At 39.5% G+C, this 21,863-nt stretch overlaps 1 protein-coding gene across 12 annotated transcripts in view; it reads right to left on the bottom strand.

The window, feature by feature from the left end:
- The window catches only part of RYR2 (ryanodine receptor 2), a 794,016-nt gene that overhangs the window by 8,375 nt on the left and 763,778 nt on the right, over window positions 1–21,863 (bottom strand). For all 12 annotated transcript variants that reach the window (XM_043925904.1, XM_043925902.1, XM_043925903.1 and 9 more), the window contains 4 exons: window positions 8,104–8,260; window positions 6,628–6,692; window positions 4,518–4,618; window positions 3,535–3,586 (listed from right to left, as the gene is read on the bottom strand). In XM_043925904.1, coding sequence (XP_043781839.1) covers window positions 3,535–3,586; window positions 4,518–4,618; window positions 6,628–6,692; window positions 8,104–8,260 — 375 coding nt within the window. The remainder of the gene's footprint in view (window positions 1–3,534; window positions 3,587–4,517; window positions 4,619–6,627; window positions 6,693–8,103; window positions 8,261–21,863) is intronic.

Genomic DNA, 21,863 nt, shown 5'->3' on the forward strand with positions numbered 1-21,863 from the left:
CACTTTCTGGGGAGTTTTTTTTTTTTATCATAAATGAGTGTTGAATTTTGTCAAAAGATTTTTCTGCATCTATTGAGATGGTTACATGGTTACTGTTCTTAAATTTGTTAATGTAGTGTATCACACTGACTGACTTGTGGATACTGAAAACCCTCTGGCATCACTGGGATGGATCCCCTTCAATCATGGTGTATGACACTTTTAATGTATTGTTGGATTCAGTTTGCTAGTGTTTTGCTGAGAATTTTTGCATCTATGTTCATCAGTGATACTGGCCTGAAATTTCCTTTTTTTGTTCTATCTTTGAATGGTTTTGGTATCAGGGTGATTGTGTCCTTATAGAAGGAGCTTGGGACTGTTCCTTCCTATGTAGTTCTTTTTGTTTTTTTTTTAAACAGTTTGAGAAGAATAGGTGTTAACTCTTCTGTAAATGTTAGATAGAATTTGCCTATGAAGCCATCTTGTCTTGGACTTTTATTAGGAGTTTTTAAACCACAGTTTTAATTTCAGTACTTGTGATTTGTCTGTTCATACTTTCTATGTCTTCCTAATCCAAATTTAGAAGGTTGTACTTTTCTAAGAATTTGTCCATTTCTTCTAACTTGTCCATTTTATTAGTGTAAAGTTGCTTGTAGTAGTCTCTTGTGATCCTTTGTATTTCTATGGTATCAGTTATAAGTTCTCCTTTTTGCATTTCTAATTTTATTGATTTGAGTTCTCTCCCATTTTTTCTTGATGAATCTCCCTAAAGGTTTATCAGTTTTGTTTATTTTCTCAAAGAAGCAGCTTTCAGTTTCACTGATTTTTTGCTATTGTTTTCGTCATCTCTTTTTCATTAAATACTGCTCTGGTCATTATGATTTCTTTCCTTCTTCTAACTTTAGGTTTGTTTGTTCTTCTTTCTTGGGTTTCTTTAAGTGTAATGTTAGGGTCTTTATTTCAGATTTTTGTTTCCTGAGGTAAGATTTTTATTGCTATAAACTTCTGTCTTAGAATTGTTTCTGCTCCATCCCATAGGTTTTGGATTATCTGTTTTCATTTGTCTGTAGTATGTTTTTATTTCCTCTTTGATCCATTGGTTGTTTAGTAAGGTATTGTTTAGTTTTCATGTGTTTTTGTCTTTTACAGTTATAGTCATAGAATTTATTTTTAATCTCATAACCTTGTTATCAGAAAAGATGCTTGATATGATTTCAATTTTCTTAAATTTACCAAGGCTTTCTTTGTGGCACAGAATGTGATCTATCCTGGAGAATATTCCATGTGCACATAAAAAGAATGTGCGTTCTGCTGCTTTTGGATGAAACACTCATCAATGAACTACATCTGGTCTAATATGTCATTTACGGCCTATGTTTTCTTATAGAATTTTTAACTGGGTGATCTGTCAATTGATATAAGTAGGGTATTATATCATAATTATTGTGTAACTGTCAATTTCTCCTTTTATGTCTGTTAACATTTACCTTCTACACTGGGGTGCTCCCATGTTGGGTGCATAAATATTTATAATTGTTATATCTTCTTGATTGTTCCCTTGATCATAGGTAGTGTCATTCTTTGTCTCTTTTAACAGTCTCTATTTTAAAGTCCATTTTATCTGATGTAAGTATTGCTACTCCAGCTTTCTTTTGATTTTCATTTGCATGGAATTTTCCATCCCCTCACTTTGAGTCTATATATGTCCCAATTTCTCAAGTGGGTCTCTTGTAGACAACCTATTTAGGCATCTTGTTTTTGTATCCATTCAGCTAGTCTGTCTTGGTCGGAGCATTTAACCCATTTATAGTCATGTCAGACTCTTTGCAACCCTATGGATTGTAGCCTGCCAGGCTCCTCTGTTTGTGGGATCTTCCAGGCAAGAATGCAAGAATACTGGAGTGGGTTGCCATTACCTTCTCTAAGGGATCTTCCCATCCCAGGGATTGAACCCGAGTCTCTTATGTCTCCTGCACTGGCAGGCAGGTTCGTTACCTAGTGCCACCTGGGAAGCCCCATTAATATGGTATTCTTATTACTATTTTGTTAATTGTTTTGAGTTTATTTTTATTAATTTGTTGTTTTGAGTTTATTTTCTTCCTTTCCTCTTTTGTTCTCTTTGATTTGATGATCATCTTTAGTGTTGTGTTTGGATTCCATTTTCTGTGTGGGTGTATCAATTGTAGATTTCTGATTTGCGGTTGGCATGGGATTTTGATATAGCAGTCTGTGTGTATACTTGATTAAATTGCTGATCTCTTAATTTCAAATATCCTGCATTTGTACTCTCCTCCTCCCGCAATTACTGACTTAGATATCATATATGTGTGAGAAGTATTTCCTACCTTTATTATATGTTTGCCTTATTGGTGAGTTTTCCCATTTTGTAATTTTCTTGTTTCTAGTTTTGGCCTTTTCTTTTCCACCTAGAGAAGTTCCTTTAGCATCTATTATAAAGCTGGTTTGGTGGTGCTGAATTCTTTTAGTTTTTGCTTGTCTGTAAAGCTTTGGTTTCTCCATCAAATATGAATAAGAACCTTTCTGGGTACAGTAAGTATTCTTGATTGTAGGGTTTTACTTTTCATCACTTTAAATATATCTCACCACCTGGCCTGCAGAGTTTCTGCTGAGAAATCAGCTGCTGGTACTATTATATAGAATCTTTTTTATGTAATTTGTTGGTTTCCCATTGTTGCTTTTAATATTTTCCCGCCTCCTGAGGAGACCCTGCAAAACTAGCAGGTACATCTGGCCCAGGATCCTATGAAGTCACTGCTTTTGCCTTGGGTCTGATGCACACGAGACCTTGTGTGCACCCACCAGCAATGATGTCTTTGTTTCTTCCAGTTCTTTGGATCTCCTGCACTTAATCCCTGCTGGCCTTCAAAGTCAAATGCTCTGGGGGCTCTTCTTTCTGATGCCAGACCCTCAGGCTGGGAAACCTGGCATCAGCTCAGAAGTTTCACTCCTGTGGGAGAACTTCTGTGATATAATTGTTCTCCAGTTTGTGGGTTGCCCACCTAGGGGTCATGGTATTTAATTATATTGCAAGTGGCCCCTTTATACCATCTCATTGTGGTTTCTTCTTTGTCTTTGGATATAGCATATCTTTTTTGGTAAGTTCCAGGCTTTTTCATCAGTGGTTGTTTAGCAGTTAGTTGTGATTTTGGTGTGCTCCTGAGAGGATGTGAGCTCAGGGTCCTTCTGCTCTGCCATCTTGTCCCAGGATATGCAATTATTTTCAAATGACAGTAATACTGTTGGATGAAGTTCACTTGAAATAATCTGCTATCTTATTAGGCAATCAAGTACATTATAATTATCAAAATCCAAGCTCGGCATTTTCAGCTAATAAATGTTCAATTCTAATTTTACTTTTTTCTACTACGGCAATCTTTTGTATACTCATCCAGAATAAAAGGAATTTTATACTAAGATACCATGACCAATATCTGAGAGTAATTCTGATGTTAATGTTTAATGTACACGTTTATTCCAGCAAGCAGAGATTCTTTTATCAATTTTTTCAGATGATGTAGGTCAGTGTTTACATACCTGTCCTGTGTGCTCCGTTTCATCTTTGTTTATAAGATACATCAGAAAAAACCTACAGATACACAGAGAGTAATCAGACATGGATTGTATGGAAATAGCATAAACAGACACCTCTGATCTTGCTATGGGCTAACTCTTTATGGCAGAGCATAGAAATGTGTCAAACCTGAAGGGCAAAGAAAAGAAACAAGAAATGCCATGGGGACCAAGAGCTTATCTTCTTTTAAATATTTTTTCAAAAGAGCTAAAATATATGCACCAGTCAAGTTATACTTCTTGGGAGCTGCTTTATGCCAGGTTTACTGCCAGACCCTGCCTGCGACTATATCCTATTTATTCACTTATGGGGCAGGAACTGTGATCCTCATTTGGAAAATCAAGGATTAAAAAGGTTAAATAACTTGTCTAATATCGCATACTTTTGAATCCCAAAGTCCACTTCAACACTATTCTGTATCTCTTCTTTTAGATATTAAAATCAGGTTAGAAACAGATTAAGAATTAATATTGTACCAAAGTACAGTTTCTGGCTAGTCTTGAGTAATAGCTAGATTTCTATGTATTAAAAAAAAAATGTAACTTTTATCTGTGTTTTCCAATAGTGCTTAAAGAGCTCTGTATTTTCTCAGGAAAGAAAAATGAAGATTCACATATTTCTAGGGAGCAGATGGAACATTCCTGTTCGAAATAAGAAACACAGACAAAGCTCTCTGAGAGGCTTGGTGCACATTCTGCTCATCCTTTCCACCTTTTCATTTCATGTTCTAGAAGGTATCTTTCATGTGGAACATTGCAACTTCATTTCCTAAGTTAACCTACTCTTGAAGAAAAAGAACCACTAGCTGTGAGTGTTTCCCTCCAGGAGGCTTATAAGAAGCCTGAGGCCAGTAGTAATGAGAGGGGTTCTCTCTCCAGTTTCTCCAGCATGCTGAGTTGAAGCCTGGGTATCAGGAGAGGCAGGGGAGTGAGTCAGGCATACTCACAGATAATTGGCCAAGTTGTGTTCCTGTAAAGTGTGGGTTTCAAAGCCATGTGGCACGGTGTCAAAGTAATCATTGCCTATCCCACAGATGAAGCACTTGGTCTAGAAGACAAAGGCAAATATTCAAAGGTCACAGTTGAGAAAGGAAAACATAACTCACCACTCGGGGGCAGTTACTTGATTTACTCAGTCTACATAAAAGATCATCCCAGAAGGCCGCACCAAGTACTTGAATACCACTTTAGCTGCTCCCACAACTACAGATTATTGTGGAGTTTCAGTGACATAGCAACCAGCAGCAAGAAGTAACAGAGGCAGAAAGAGTACAGGGTGATGATGGCTGAAAAGCAATGTCTTCTTTTTTCCTCCAGCTTGAGTAAGCACACCCAGGCTTGGTGATCACTCTTGTTTATGACACTGGCTCTAGCTAGGCATGACTAAATGTGTCCTCAGTTGAAACTACAAACTTGGTACCCATCCTAGCCATGTCTGATGACCAAGTTGGGTGGGTGGGGGACACCAAACCAAATACCAAACTATAAGGTATAGAATCAGCCATTCAGAGAAGGTCCACCATGTGCCAGGTACACAATTAACCTGTGGCCATGTATTGGGATGACAATCTATTCTAGAAATAGGATGCCTTCTCTCCCTGCTTCCCTCCCATCCCATCCATCTCTCTCTTCACTTGCTAGGTCTGCCATCTGCAGGCCCAAAACACAGGGAGAAGCAGGCTTTCCATTTTATCATTAGCACTGCCTATGTATCAACTCAAATGAATTCAATAATTATTATCCTCATGCAGCTCCAGATGCTCATCATCCCTGCAAATTAGAAGCTATTTTGTACCACTAGAGGCATGTTTATGATGCCCTAGACGCTAGAGCCTAGAATCAAGATTATTAAGATATTTTATAATTCTCTTTGCCTTACTGATCAACAGCTACTGACGACAGAAAGGCTCCACTCAGCGGTCCAGTCTGGGACACCATTCAGTGTCTCTTAAATAAATAGGTTCACACTTAACAGCTTTCCCCAGGAACTTGCCCTTTCTCTGTCACCTCCATTGGTGACTCTGTGTTTAACTGAGCCACCATGCTTCTTTCTAGAGGCTCATGCCAGAACCTTGGTATCATTTCTGCTTGCTCCAGACTTCATCCTCTGCATATGGCCAATCACCAAGTTCTTTTCATGCCAGCTCCAAAGTACTCCTTGCGTTCATCTGGTTCCTCCCTCCTCAGTGGCACTTCTTTAGCAAGAGCCTCATCATCTCCTACCTAGAAAATGCTGACAGCTGCTTCCCTGTTCCTGGTCATGCCTTCATTCCCCCTATTTTAATCTATACTTGTTCTTTTTAGTGTAAATCTGATCATGTCACTGCCCTGCTTAAAACCCTTTTCTTGTTTCCTAGCTTGTAAGTTACACTGTAAATTTCTCAAATGCGTTTTTACACTCTTAATTAGTTGGCCTTCCTTGTCAGTCCCATTATTAGAATGTAATACTTCATCCTGCACCAGTTATGCTTCCAAGGGAAAAATCTGCATATCAAATTCCCGAAAACCAGGGTCTTGGTATATAGAGCCTCAGGCAGTGACATTCTCACAGAATCCAATGGGCACAGTGGGGCACATCAGGGTGAGGAGGTTTCCTAAACTGTCCTGCACTCTCTCTCTCTCTTTGTCTCTCTCTCACATCCACACCGCTGCAATCTTCAGGCCTCAGCTTGTGCATCTCTTCTTTTAAGAACTCCCCTGATCATCCAAGATGAAATGAGACACAAGCCCCAAGGACCCCAGTACTCAGAGTTTCCTCCTATAAGTGCTCATCACACTGCTCTGTGATTGCCTGTTTACTTATGTCAGTGAATCCATCATTTAGAATGGATGGTCTTCCCACTGCTGGAGGGGTGGATGGTGCCATATTACCGTCTGTATGTACCTGGAGCCCACCATCTTGCTCAACTATACGTGTTGCCTGAACCAAAAACAGGCCAATGAAATCACACATTGTTCATGCTCTTCCCCCTTCCTCCCACTGCCATAATTCTTTGATAAAGGCAGTGAGGACAGAGAGTGTCCACAGCAAAAATGTATAGTGAGAAACAGACCTACCTCCATGTCTTCTTTGACCTGTTCCTGTTGGTCTCTTAGTTCCCCAAAAGCATCGATGATTAAACCTAGTGTTAAATAAAGACAGGATTTAATCTTTAGCAACCAGAAAGTGATAATGAAATTCACAGCCCTTTGGCTAAGCCTCCTAAGGAAAGGGACCATGTACAACTACACTGGGAAATGCACACACTGGATACTCCTACGAAGGCAGTGGCGTTATCTCCTGGGGGCAGGGGGCAGAAATACATGCAGTTCCCAGGCCACACACTATCAAAAAGGGGTTTAAAAATGAAGCAACAGAGCAGGGAAACCTTGGTTACCTTGGCATCAATAAATGGTATGTTATATTATCTGCTTCATGCTAAGAAAGAGCAATTGAGATTTATGTTCGTAAAGTACAGAAAATGCCACCAATAAGTTTTCAAGTGCTAAATTTGCAAGTCAAACATGCTTATATTCATTGTGAGGAATTTGCCCCAAATCTTTTTTTCCCCCCACAAATTCCTTATCAGTAAACTTCCTGCAACGTTATTAACTGCGGCAATCAGCCAACTTCCTTCTGCTCTGTCCCCTTTTCTCCTGTGACTTGCCTGACTGTTCACTGTCTTCCAAGTGTTTTATGACTTTGCCTTCTTATAAAACATTATTATTACACTCAAGAAAGACATAAAGGAAAGAGAGACACAAAGGGGAAGATCATGAATCCTTTAAATGTGTTCCTGTGCTTTACTAAAAAAAAAGGTACCATTTTTGCCTCTGGAATTTAGAGGATAATGTGTCATTTATAGACATTTAATTCAAGCTAGGAAATATGTAAGCAGAAGAAGACAACATGAATGATTTTTCTAAGGGGAAAAATGTTACCCTGGAATAAAAGGAGGGGAGAAAAACTGCCCACTCCAAGTTACCTTGGGGTGAAAGAAGGAACGAGTGGGTCAGCATGGTGCTGTGGTGGCATGTGAGGGGTTGGATTTCAGCCCTGACACTTTGCAGCTGTGCACTCTTCAGCTGAGTCACTTGTTATGGCTCAGTTTCTTCAAAGGTGAAGAACAATACTCTGCTCACAGGGCACATGGAACAGACATCATTTTTAAAGAAACATTTTCTATAATCCATGGCTTAGAGCTTTATATAATTTCCATGTGATAGACCCAAAGAGGTTAAATGGCTTGCCCACCGTTAGTTGTAAAGGATGTCAGTGTCAGGGCTGGAAATCAGACCCAGGAAAGTGCTCTTTCCATTATGTTATTTGAAAGGAGTCCAAAGAAACCTGTATTCATCTCTTCCCCCACCCCCAGACCAAGGTCCGCTACGTCTTTGTTTTTCCCTCTACAGATTTCCAGTGAAGAAACACTGAAAGGAAAAGTTCTATTTGGCTTTTCTAGGAAACACTTGACAGTCTTACCCTATCTTTAATGTTAGCTTCAACAATAAGTAGGTCAGATTCTAGATCTTCTTGACCTCCAGTGAGCTTACCTTGTATTATGGCCAAGAGAATGACAATTACAAAAAAGAAGAAGGTGATGTCAAAGATGATTCGATATATCTCATATTCATCACCAGCTGGATCTTCGATTTCATCACCAATACCCCCTCCGGCACGTACTCCAACATACATGTGGAACATATAGCACTGGAAAATAAAGGAATGGCATCACCTCCTGGAGGATCATTTCCCGTTTTTATAATCAACACACCTAAGGTTCTCTCTAGCTCCTAATCTTCACTCTGGAAATTATGAGAATCTTTGCCTTCTACATCATTTCTTTTTGTTTCAATATTTGTAACTGTGATGCAAACACTTGACTCTGCTGTCTTTTAAACAAAACGCTGTACTGCATACTCTGCTTAGCACCTGCTAACGCACTTTGCAGGAAATGCATCTGGCATTAAGATCATACTAGGGGGCACAAAACTATATTTAATTGCATTGTTCAATTTTTTTTTAGCATAACAGATGAAGGAATGGGGAAGTAAAAGTCCAATGTATAACTGGATAGAATGTTAGAAATAAAGAATAAAGAAAAAAATTAAGAAAATAAATAAAAAAAAATCAGACTTAACACTTATCGTCCCCTCATCTATCATATATGGAGTATAATGCACAAAGTTTTTTAACTTTAATTTCTAGAATAAAGAAAAATGAGAGAGGCAGGGAAGAAATAGCAGCTTATCATTAACACACTAAAAGTTTAAAGTAACCAACAATATGTACTGCTGCAAATGTCCACTGCTGAAAAAAGGGTGTAGTAAAATGCTTTGGGGTGGGGTTTCTCAGCCTCATCACTATTAACATTTCAGAAAAGATAATTCTTGGCTGTGGGGGTTTCCCCCCTTATATTTCTGGTCATTCCTTCTCAGCCCTGTCAGCCACTTCTTCCTCATCTCCCTATCTCTTCATAAACTGATCCCCAGGATTGGGTTCTCTGATTTCTTTTTTTTTTCTTTTAGGACATTCCCTTAGGAAACTTTTCTAGTTTCATACTTAAGCATCATCTGTGGTAATTATAAAATATTTCTGTTTACACCTCAGGTCTCTTTCTTGAATCCCAGACTTGTATCTCCAACTTATTTTTCATTTGATGTTTTATGATCTCATTTCATTATAATTAGTCCCATTATAAGAAGAATTACTTGGGTTACTTCCTTGTCATCTTGCATCTTTGCATCTTGCATGAGTGCTCAGTCGTGTCCAACTCTTTGTGACCCCGGGGACTGTAGCCTACCAGGCTTCTCTGTCCATGGGATTTCCCAGGCAAGAATACTGGAGTGGGTTGCCATTTGCTTCTCCAGGGGATCTTCCCGACCCAGGGATCGAACCCAGGTTTCTTGCATTTCCTGCACCGGCAGGCAGATTCTTTACCACTGGCACCCTGGGAAGCCCTCTATCATCAGTGTCTAAATAATGTTCAGCACATGATAGGCCCTTAAAACTCACTGGGGATGACCGAAGAGTGAAAAATTATGACTAGTCGGTTGTTTCCTGGAGAACAGCTCAGATACACCTCAAATTCTCAAGTAGTTTTAAAGAGCACCAAATTCAAGCAAAGAATACAAGATAATACCAAAATACTCATACAGACAGCCTGATGAGATCAGTGGTGTCTAAACTTAATTCTGCATCCACATCTCCCAGAGGCGTAAACATTCCAAATTCCTGGTATCACCTACTGAATTAATCTCTGGAAGTAAGATTTGAAGACACTTTAAAAAAGCCTTTGGGGAGATGCCCCAAGAGGCTCCTCAGTGTGGGTGAGTGAAAATGCCCTGGATGTGAGAAACAGGTCCAGGTCATCTTGGCTGTGTTTTCAGATGTACATATATTTCTTCTAAGTTGATTAAAGTTGTTTTGGAACTATCAAGTACCTCAAAGAAATGCACTGCATTGAATACCTGTCAATCATGCATAAAAAGAAAGAACTGTTTTTGGTGCAGTGAAGCAAAGGCTTGCAAAAAAAAAAAAAATTGTTTCCCAAATTCTGAGTGTCCTGTCAGTTGTTCATTTTGGTTGAACTGTCAAGAGATCTCCTGCTGTTGTTCAGTCGCTAAGTCATGTCTGACTCTGCGACCCCATGGACTGCAGCACAGCAGGCTTCCCTGTTGTTCACCAACTCCTGGAGCTTGCTCAAACTCAAAGTCTATATTGATGGAAGACCACACACAATTTACATTCTTCATGGTAGTGGTCCTGTATATAATGAATAGATAAGTGAAAAGCTGGATCACCCAGAGAGAGAAGAAGGAAGCTTCTTCAATGATTTTTGAAATCTACATGACAAATTTTAGCCTCCTTTGAAAAGGATGTTCAATGCCTTTTTGGAGTAAGGCAGTATTTGCCACAGTCCAGTTACTGCCTGGCCAAATCCACCAACAGGGATGTTATTAAAGAACGTCTTCCAGCCCTCAGATTGGGAGAAAATAATAGCAAACGAAGCAACAAAGGATTAATCTCAAAAATATACAAGCAACTCCTGCAGCTCAATTCCAGAAAAATAAATGACCCAATCAAAAAATGGGCCAAAGAACTAAACAGACATTTCTCCAAAGAAGACATACAGATGGCTAACAAACACATGAAAAGATGCTCAACATCACTCATCATCAGAGAAATGCAAATCAAAACCACAATGAGGTACCATTACACGCCAGTCAGGATGGCTGCTATCCAAAACTCTACAAGCAATAAATGCTGGAGAGGGTGTGGAGAAAAGGGAACCCTCTTACACTGTTGGTGGGAATGCAAACTAGTACAGCCGCTATGGAGAACAGTGTGGAGATTTCTTACAAAACTGGAAATAGAACTGCCATATGACCCAGCAATCCCACTTTTGGGCATACACACTGAAGAAACCAGATCTGAAAGAGACACGTGCACCCCAATGTTCATCGCAGCACTGTTTATAATAGCCAGGACATGGAAGCAACCTAGATGCCCATCCGCAGATGAATGGATAAGGAAGCTGTGGTACATATACACCATGGAATATTACTCAGCCATTAAAAAGAATTCATTTGAATCAGTTCTAATGAGATGGATGAAACTGGAGCCCATTATACAGAGTGAAGTAAGCCAGAAAGATAAAGACCATTACAGTATACTAACACATATATATGGAATTTAGAAAGATGGTAATGATAACCCCATATGCAAAACAGAAAAAGAGACACAGATGTACAGAACAGACTTTTGGACTATGTGGGAGAAGGCGAGGGTGGGATGTTTCGAGAGATCAGCATCGAAACATGTATAATATCTATAGTGAAACAGATCACCAGCCCAGGTTGGATGCATGAGACAAGTGCTCGGGCCTGGTGCACTGGGAAGACCCAGAGGGATCGGGTAGAGAGGGAGGTGGGAGGGGGGATCAGGATGGGGAATGCATGTAAATCCATGGCTGATTCATGTCAATGTATGACAAAACCCACTACAATATTGTAAAGTAATTAGGCTCCAACTAAAAAAAAAAAAAAAAAGAACGTCTTCATTGGACTGTAGGTTTTAGAACACAAAGTAACTGGCCCCTTGTCAGTTAGTATAAGAACACTGATATGGTTGTCAAGACAAGGAACTGTAATTAACTGGGGAGAGAGAACAAGATGGCAGAGGACGAGGTGGACATGCAGCACATCTCTCTCCATGGATACGTCAGGAAGACACCTTCAGACACTGAAGTGCATGCAGAACACCAGCTGAGAGTGGACAGGAGTACCTGACCAGTGGAAAAGAATATATAGAACCATGCAAAACTCAGTAGGATGAAGGAACTAGGGGGAAAAACAGGATTGTTAGTAGAATTGGACCTGCCCTCGGCAGGTGGGGGAACTGAAGCAGGGGTCCAATCCCCACATGGGGGCAATTCTCTGAGTCAGAGGAGAAACATTTAAGGCTGAGAGTGAAACAGACGATCTGTGGCAGCCTAAATGGAATGAGACCCACACAGTCCTTGCCCTTGCTGCAACCACACATACCCTGGACAGGAACACTGGTCCCCTGGAAGGTGCAGCAGCTGGGAGCTGGAGTTTAGGGATTGTGGAGCAATCCCAGTGTCAGGGCTGATGTTGACTGTGGAGAGATGGATTGAGGGGATGTGAGGGAGGAGACTGTGGTGGGAAATGCCTGTGGAGGAAAGCCAGGCAGCCCTGGAAGCAAGGTGATACTGCTGAGTCACGCAAAGTGGGTGGAACCATCACCATAGCCTCTCCTTCCCACAGGCCAGCACCAGCAGCTGAACAATAGACAGGCTGGCCCATCAAATGCCTAATGCACTGAACTACAGAGTAGGACCTCACCCAGGATGCCCCTTTAAGTGCCTGATGCTCCATTCTACGGAGTAGGACCCAAGCCAGGGGGGCCCCCCTCTATGTGCCTGATGCGCGGAACAGAGAAGGACCCCAGGCAAGGGAGCCCTCTAAGCACCTGAATGGGCAGAGCTACAAAGACTGGCCAAAGAGGCCTTCTGGTCACCAGCTACAAGAGGTTCAAAAAAAGACTGATAGGGCCATAACTCCTGCAGGGGAGGCAGTCCATGTCCCTGCACATTTGGTGCCTCCAGGGTCCCCACAAGCCAAGCAGCCATGCCACCTTCACGCTCGACTCTCACTGGGGCAGAGCTGCCACAGGCAAAAAAGGTCTTGCCTCTATGCATTCAGGGTCACTTCGGTCATGTCTGACTCTGCGACCCTGTAGACTGTGGCCTGCCAGGCTTCTCTGTCAGGAAGGGGGTTCTCCAGGCAAGAATACTGGAGGGTATTTGCCAGTACTGGTTGCCATATCCTTCTAGAGCACTCTATTTCCTGCTTCCCTCGCCGCCAACCCCCCTGAGTACCTGGTGCTGCCAGAACCTCTGTGACCCAAGCAGCTGCACCACCTCCACACCTGGCCCTCACGGGGCAAACCCAAGCTCTCCAGGGCAGCCTCAGGAGCAAACCCAGTGGGTGACTCACATGTAGAGGTAAAAATAAAACCACAATTGAAACCCAGGGGCAGTGTGGTTAAGGAAGAAGATCCAAAACTTTCCCACCAGCTGTACAAACTGCAGAATAAATCCACGAGATCCACTAGGCAGACTCTGTGTCTAAGGAGTATATAAAACGCCACTGAGAGCTCCAACAAAGGAAAACGCACTAGCTCTGATAGCTGTGGGCATTGGAGGCAAGAACACCCAGGAGCAGGACCAGATTAGAGTCTGAGCGGCCCCCACAGCAGGTCCATAGACCAGCCCAGTGCTGGAGGGCATCCTGGGGAGGTGAGGTGGACTGTGACTCCCAGCGAAGGGAAAGGACTCTGACAGCAGTGACTGAAGAAAAACATTTATTATTCTAATTTTTTGACTTGTTCTGTGGATTCTTCAGGATTTTTTTTTTTTTTCATTTCTTATTTTCCTTTTCCCCCCTTATGTTGTAGTTGTCTATTTTATTGGCACTAAGAAATCCAATTAAGCTTTTTGAGTTTTGTTTTTTTGTTCCTCAGTCACATTTTTTATTGTTGTTATAAACCTCTACCGCTACATTGGGCTTTTGCAATTCTGTAGAGTTTTCCTTTTTTTTTTCTTTTTAAGTTTTTAAACCTGTTGTTATTTTTTCTACATTTATTCCTTTGTTTGCTTTTCCTACTGTTCTTTTCCTCTTGCAGTTCATCTTTAACATATATAAATCTTCTTTATCTACCTCTATTCACTCTGCATATCTATTCTTTCTTTCTTTCTTTTCTTTCTCTCCTTTCCTCTCAACATATTTGTTAGGTTTATTTTCATTGCTTTATACCCCAGTTGGTACCTAGCTTTAGTTTTGTTTTCCAGTTTGTGCTTTAGTTAGTTTTGTTCTGCTAGATACAATTTTTGGTTTCCTTTGTTTGCTGGGTCAATCTATTGTACTTTATTTTTGTTGAACTGTTTTCATTTTGCTTACAGGTGTATATATATATGTGTGTATTCAGTCACACTTTTTTTTTCATTTATTTTTATTAGTTTGAGGCTAATTATTTCACAACATTGCAGTGGGTTTTGTCATACATTGACATGAACTTTTTTATTGTTGCTATAAACCTCTGCCTATGTATTGGACTTTTTGCAGATCTATGGAATTTTCCTTTTTTTTTTTTTTTTTTGCCCTTTTTCTTTCTTCTGGCATTTTTTTTTTTCTTTTTCACTTTAAATTTTAATTTTTAAAAATCTATTCAATTTCTTCTACATTTATTCCTTTGTTTGCCTTTCCTGCTGTTATCTTCCCCTTGCATTTAATCTTTAATGTATATGAATCTTCTTCATCTACCTCTATTTAACTTTGCATATCTATACTTTCTTTCCCACCCTCTCAACATATTTGTTAGTTTTCTTTTTATTGCTTTACTTCCCACTTAGCACCATGCTTTAGTTTTGTTTTACAGTTTGTGCTTTAGTTCTTAACTGGTAAATATAATTTTTTATTTCCTTTGTTTGCCAGGTCAATCTACTGTATTTTTGTTGGATTATTTAGACTTTGCTCATGGGTGTATATGTGTATGTGTATATTCCATTATTTTAATTATTATTTGCCTGATTTTATAATCATTTATAAATGATTTTATGTCATTTATATGTCATTTTATGTCATTTTATGTCATTTGTCTGAGGTTCATCTTTGGTTTCTCGAATTGTATATTTGTTTTAATCTCACTAAATGCCATAGCAAACCACTTGTGGAATCTTCGTTCCTGACCAGAGATCAAGCCCTGAGCATTTGCAGTGGGAGTACTGACTCCAAGACCCTAGACTGCCAGAGAACTAACCCTGCTGCTGTTACTGCTAAGTCACTTCAGTCGTGTCCGACTCTTCGCGACCCCATGGACTGCAGCCTACCAGGCTCCTCCGTCCATGGGATTTTCCAGGCAAGAGTACTGGAGTGGGGTGCCATTGCCTTCTCCGAGAACTAACCCTAGGCAGCATCAAATAGTGAGAACTCACACAAAGGAAACCACATGAATACATCACCCAACCATCAATAGCACCCTATGCAGGATGCCTCATCTAAAAATCAAACAAAACAAAATACAAATCACCAGCAGACAGGATAACCACCTCACTCAGCCTTTCCCATCAGAGGAAAAACAAACAAATAAACAAAAAATCACCACAAATCTCACCCTATATGAAGCTTACACAAACTACTGGATGAACCTTAGGAGGGCAGAAACCAAAAGGAAGAAAGAATTCAACCTTCTTCAAGGAAACAATTCAACTTTCCTTGAAGTCTGGGAAAAGGAGACCTCAAACAAAATAAGTTAAAAAAAAAAAAAAGAAAGAAAAGGCAGAGGAATACTAAACAAATGAAGGAACAAACTAGAAACACAGAAGTCCAAATAAATGAAGAGGAAATAGGGAAACTGCCTGAAAAAGAGTTCAGAATAATGATAGTAAAGATGATCAAAAACCTTGAAAACAAAATGGAGAAAATGCAAGGCTTAATCAACAAAGACCTAGAAGAATTAAAGAACAAACATAAATAGAAAAACAACACAATTAAAAATACTCTAGAAGGAATCAATAGCAGAATATCTGAAGCAGAAGAATGAATCAGTGAGCTGGAAGATAACATGGTGGAAATAACTTTTGAAGAGCAGAATAAAGTAAAAAGAATGAAAAGAACTGAGGACAGTCTCAGAGACTTCTGGGACCGTATCAAATGTACCAACATTCAAATTATAGGGGTCCCAGAAGAAGAAGAGAAAAAGAAAGGGTATGAGAAAATTTTTGAAGAGATTATAGTTGAAAATTTCCCCAACATGGAAAAAGAAATAGTCAAGCAAGTCCAAGAGGCATAGGGATGGGATGGGGAGGGAGGTGGGAGGAGGTTCAGGATGGGGAACACATGTAAATTCAAGGCTGATTCATGTCAATGTATGGCAAAAACCACTACAATATTGTAAAGTAATTAGTCCCCAACTAATAAAAATAAATGAAAATAAATAAATAAATAAATAAAAAGTTAAAAAAAAAAAAACAAGTCCAAGAGGCACAAAGACTACCATACCCAGGATAAACCCAAGGAGAAACACGCCAAAACACATACTAATCAAACTAACAAAGACTAAACACAAAGAAAGAATATTAAAAGCAGGAAGGGAGAAGCAACAAGTAACATACAAGGGAAACCCCATACGCTCAACAGCTGATCTTTCAGCAGAAACTCTGCAGGCCAGAAGGGAATGACAGGATATATTTAAAGTAATGAAAGGGAAAAATCTACAAGATTACTGTACCAGCAAGGATTGCATTCAAAACTGATGCAGAGATAAAAAGCTTTTCAGACAACCAAAAGTTAAGAGAATTTAACCACCAAACCAGCTTTCCAACAAATGTTAAAGGGACTCATATAGTCAAGAAACACAAGAGAAGAAAAAAGATCTACAAAATCAACCCCAAACAATTAAGAAAATGGCAATAGGAACATGTATATCAATAATTACTTTAAATGTAAGTGGACTAAATGTTGCAACCAAAAGACACAGCCTGGCTGAATGGATACAAAAACAAGGCCCATATATATGCTGTCTACAAGAAACCCACTTCAGACCTAAAGACACATATAGACTGAAAATGAGAGGACGGAAAAATACATTCCCTCAAATGCAAATCAAACGAAAGCTGGAGTAGTAATCCTAATATCAGACAAAATAGACCTTAAAATAAAGAATATTACAAGAGATAAGGAAGGATGCTACATAATGATCAAGGGATCAATCCAAGAGGAAGACATAACAGTTGTAAATATCTATGCACCCAACACTCAAAACATAATACAACACTCTATACAAAAGACAAACATTAACAGACATAAAAGGAGAAACTGACAGTAACACAATAATAGTAGGAGACATTAACACCCCACTCACACCAATGGACAGGTCATTTAAACAAAATTAATAAAGAACACAAGTCTTAAATGATACATTAGATGAGATGGATCTCATTGATATCTTCAGGACATTCCATCCAAATTCAGAAGAATACGCCTTCTTCTCAAGTGCACATGGAACATTCTCCAGGATAGACCACATCTTGGGTCACAAATCAAACTTCAGTAAACTTAAGAAAACTGAAATCATATCAAGTATCTTCTCCAACCACAATGCTATGAGACTAGATATCAATTACAAGGAAAAAACTGTAAGAAAAACAAACACATGGAGATTAAGCAATGCATTTCTAAATAACCAAGAGGTTACTGAAGAAATCAAAAGGAAAATTAAAAAATTTCTAGAAACAAATGACAATGAAAACATGACAACTCAAAACCTATGGGATGCAACAAAAGCAGTTTCAAGAGGAAAGTTTATAGCAATACAATCCTATCCTCAAGAAACAAGGAAAGCATTGAATAGACAACCTAACTTTACACCTAAAACAACTGAAAAAAGAAGAACAAAAAAATACTGAAGTTAGAGAAGGAAAGAAATCATAAATATCTCAGTAGACATAAATGAAAAAGAAATGAAAGAAACAATAGTAAAGATTAATAAAACTAAAAGCTTGTTCTTTGAGAAGATAAACAAAATTGACAAACCTTTAGCCAAACTCATCAAGAAAAAAAGAGAGAAGAATCAAATCAACAAAGTTAGAAATGAAAAAGGAGAGGTTACAACAGACACTGCAGAAATATAAAGGATTACAAGAGACTATTATGAACAACCATATGAAAATAAAATGGATAACCTGGAAGAAATGGACAGATTCTTAGAAAAGTTCAATCTTCCAAGACTGAACCAGGAAGAAATAGAAATTATGAACAACTCAATTACAAGCACTGAAATTGATGCTAGGCTCAAAAATCTCCCCAAAAACAAAAGCCCAGGACCAGAGGGCTTCACAGGAGAATTCCATGAAACATTTAGAGATGAGTTAATGCCTATCCTTCTAAAACTCTTTCAAAAATTGCAGAGGAAGGAACACTTCCAAACTTATTCTATGAGGCCACCATCACCCTGACACCAAAACTAGACAAAGACAAAACAAAAAAAGAAAACTACAGGCCAATATCACTGATGAACATAGATGCAAAAATCCTCAACAAAATTTTAGCAAACAGAATTCAGCAACACATCAAAAAGCTCATACACCATGTGCAAGTTTGGTTTATTCCAGGGATGCAAGAATTGTATTCTTCAATATACACAAATCAATCAATGTGACACAGCGTATTAACAAATTGAAAGATAAAAACCATAAGATCATCTCAATAGATGTCAAAAAAGCCTTTGACAAAATTCAGCACCCATTTATGATTAAAACTCTTCAAAAAATGGGCATAGAAGGAACTCAATGCCAGGAAAACAAAGAGCCCAACCAAAAAGTGGGAAAAAGACCTAAACAGACATTTTTCCAAAGAAAACATACAGATGGCTAACACACGAGAAAAGATGCTCAACACTGCTCATTATTAGAGAAATGCAAATCAAAACTACAATGAGATATCACCTCATACCAGTCAGAATGACTATTGTCAAAAAGTCTACAAACAGTAAATGCTGGAGAGGGTATGGAGAAAAAGGAACACTCTTGCACTGTTGGTGGGAATGTAAACTGATACAGCCAATATGGAAGATGGTATGGAGATTCCTTTAAAAACTAGGAATAAAACCACCATATGACCCAGCAATCCCACTCCTAGGCATATACCCTGAGGAAACTAAAATTGAAAGAGACACATGTATCCCATTGTTCATTGCAGCACTATTTACAATAGCTGGAACATGGAAGCAACCTAGATGTCCATCAACAGATGAATGGATAAAGAAGTTGTGGTACATATACACAATGGAATATTACTCAGCCATAAAAAGGAATGCATTTTCATCAGTTCTAATGAGGTGGATGAACCTAGAACCTATTATAGAGAGTGAAGTAAGTCAGAAAGAAAAATTGTTCTAATGTGTTCTAATGTGTATATATGGAATCTAGAAAAATGGTACTGAAGAATTTATTTACAGGGCAACAGTGGAGAAACAGACATAGAGAACAGACTTATGGACATGGGGAGAGGGAAGAAGAGGGTGAGATGTATGGAAAGAGTAACATGGAAACTTACATTACCATATGTAAAATAGACAGCCAATGGGAGTTTGCTGTATGGCTCATGAAACACAATCAGGGGTCTGTATCAACCTGGAGGGGTGGGATGACAAGGGAGATTGAGAGGAAGGTTGAAAAGGGAGGAGATATATGTATACCTATGGTTGTCTGAGGAGGCCTTACAAATAGCTGTGAAAAGAAGAGAAGTGAAAATCAAAGGAGAAAAGGAAAGATATTCCCATTTGAATGCAGAGTTCCAAAGAAGCAAGGAGAGATAAGAAAGCCTTCCTCAGTGATCAATGCAAAGAAATAGGGGAAAACAACAGAATGGGAAAGACTAGAGATCTCTTCAAGAAAATCAGAGATACCAATGGAACATTTCATGCAAAGATGGGCTCAATAAAGGACAGAAATGGTAGGCACCTAACAGAAGCAAAAGATATTAGGAAGAGGTGGCAAGAATACACAGAAGAACTGTACAAAAAAGATCTTCACGATCCAGATAATCATGATGGTGTGATCACTCACCTAGAGCAAGACATCCTGGAATGTGAAGTCAAGTGGGCCTTAGAAAGCATCACTATGAACAAAGCTAGTGGAGGTGATGGAATTCCAGCTGAGCTATCTCAAATCCTGAAAGATGATGCTGTGAAAGTGCTGACCTCAATATGTCACCAAATTTGGAAAACTCAGCAGTGGCCACAGGACTGGAAAAGGTCAGTTTTCATTCCAATCCCTAAGAAAGGCAATGCCAAAGAATGCTTAAACTACCGCACAATTGCACTCATCTCACACGCTCAAAATTCTCCAAGCCAGGCTACAGCAATATGTGAACCATGAACTTCCAGATGTTCAAGCTGGTTTTAGAAAAGGCAGAGGAACCAGAGATCAAATTGCCAACATCTGCTGGATCATCGAAAAAGCAAGAGAGCAAGAGAAAAGCATCTATTTCTGCTTTATTGACTATGCCAAAGCCTTTGACTGTGTGGATCACAATAAACTGTGGGAAATTCTGAAAGAGATGGGAATACCAGACCAGCTGACCTGCCTCTTGAGAAACCTATATGTAAGTCAGGAAGCAACAGTTAGAACTGGACATGGAACAACAGACTTGTTCCAAATAGGAAAAGGAGTACGACAAGGCTGTATATTGTCACCCTGCTTATTTAACTTATATGCAGAGTATATCATGAGAAACGCTGGGCTGGAAGAAGCACAAGCTGGAATGAAGCCTGCTGGGAGAAATATCAATAACCTCAGGTATGCAGATGACACCACCCTTATGGCAGAAAGTGAAGAGGAACTAAAAAGCCTCTTGATGAAAGTGAAAGAGGAGAGTGAAAAAGTTGGCTTAAAGCTCAACATTCAGAAAACCAAGATCATGGCATCTGGTCCCATCACTTCATGGGAAATAGATGGGGAAACAGTGGCAGACTTCATTTTTTGGGCTCCAAAATCACTGCAGTCATGAAATTAAAAGACACTTACTCCTTGGAAGGAAAGTTATGGCCAATCTAGATAGCATATTGAAAAGCAGAGACATTACTTTGCCAACAAAGGTTCGTCCAGTCGAGGCTATGGCTTTTCCAGTGGTCATGTATGGATGTGAGAGTTGGACTGTGAAGAAAGCTGAGCACCGAAGAATTGATGCTTTTGAGCTGTGGTGTTGGAGAAGACTCTTGAGAGTCCCTTGGACTGCAAGGAGATCCAACCAGTCCATCCTAAAGGAGATCAGTCCTGGGTGTTCACTGGAAGGACTGATGCTGAAGCTGAAACCCCAGTACTTTGGCCACCTCATGCGAAGAGATGACTCATTGGAAATGACCCTGATGCTGGAAGGGATTGGGGGCAGGAGGAGAAGGGGACGACAGAGGATGAGATGGCTGGATGGTGTCACCGTCTCGACGGACATGAGTTTGAGTAAACTCCAGGAGTTGGTGATGGACAGGGAGGCCTGGCGGGCTGTGACTCATGGGGTCACAAAGAGTCGGACACGACTGAGCGACTGAACTAAACTGAACTGATGGCTGAATCATGTTGAGGTTTGACAGAAAGCAGCAAAGTTCTGTAAAGCAATTATCCTTCAATACAAAATTAATTAAAAAGAAAAACCTTTGGATACCACATTAATTTCTTATAACTATTTGTCTAAAACAGTGCTTGAAACTGTTAACAGTGGATATGTGGGAAGAGAAAGTTTTATTTTCCCTTATATACTCTTACATACTATTGGAATTATTTTTACCATATGAATTTCTGGCTCTTATTAAGAAAAACTGGGGGCTATATATTTTTCTCCATATCTATCTTCACATGTGCTTAACTGCGGCCACATGAAACAGAATCATTATTGCAGCTGCTCACTATTTACTTAATGAACTTGCACAGTCCATCCGTTTCTGGCTTTTCCTCCTTAGCTTTGTTTGTAATCCGTTCTGCCCCCTTCGGCTGGGGACCCAGTTTGGACAATCTTCCTGCCTATGGTCTGGCCTTTCTCTGTGTCCAATTCTGGCCCTTTAACTCCTCACAATAATACCTACTGTAAGTCAACAGTGGATCAACTGCAGTTCCCAGTTTAGGTCCTAGAATCCTAGCTCTCCAAGTCCTGCCTGTTTGACATGTATGTGACTAAGATCATCCAAATAATTCCTGCTGATGAAGACTTTGGATTACAATTTGGGTCCCCACATA

The sequence above is a fragment of the Cervus elaphus genome, chromosome 15, assembly GCF_910594005.1.
Source record: "Cervus elaphus chromosome 15, mCerEla1.1, whole genome shotgun sequence".
NCBI lineage: Eukaryota > Metazoa > Chordata > Mammalia > Artiodactyla > Cervidae > Cervus > Cervus elaphus.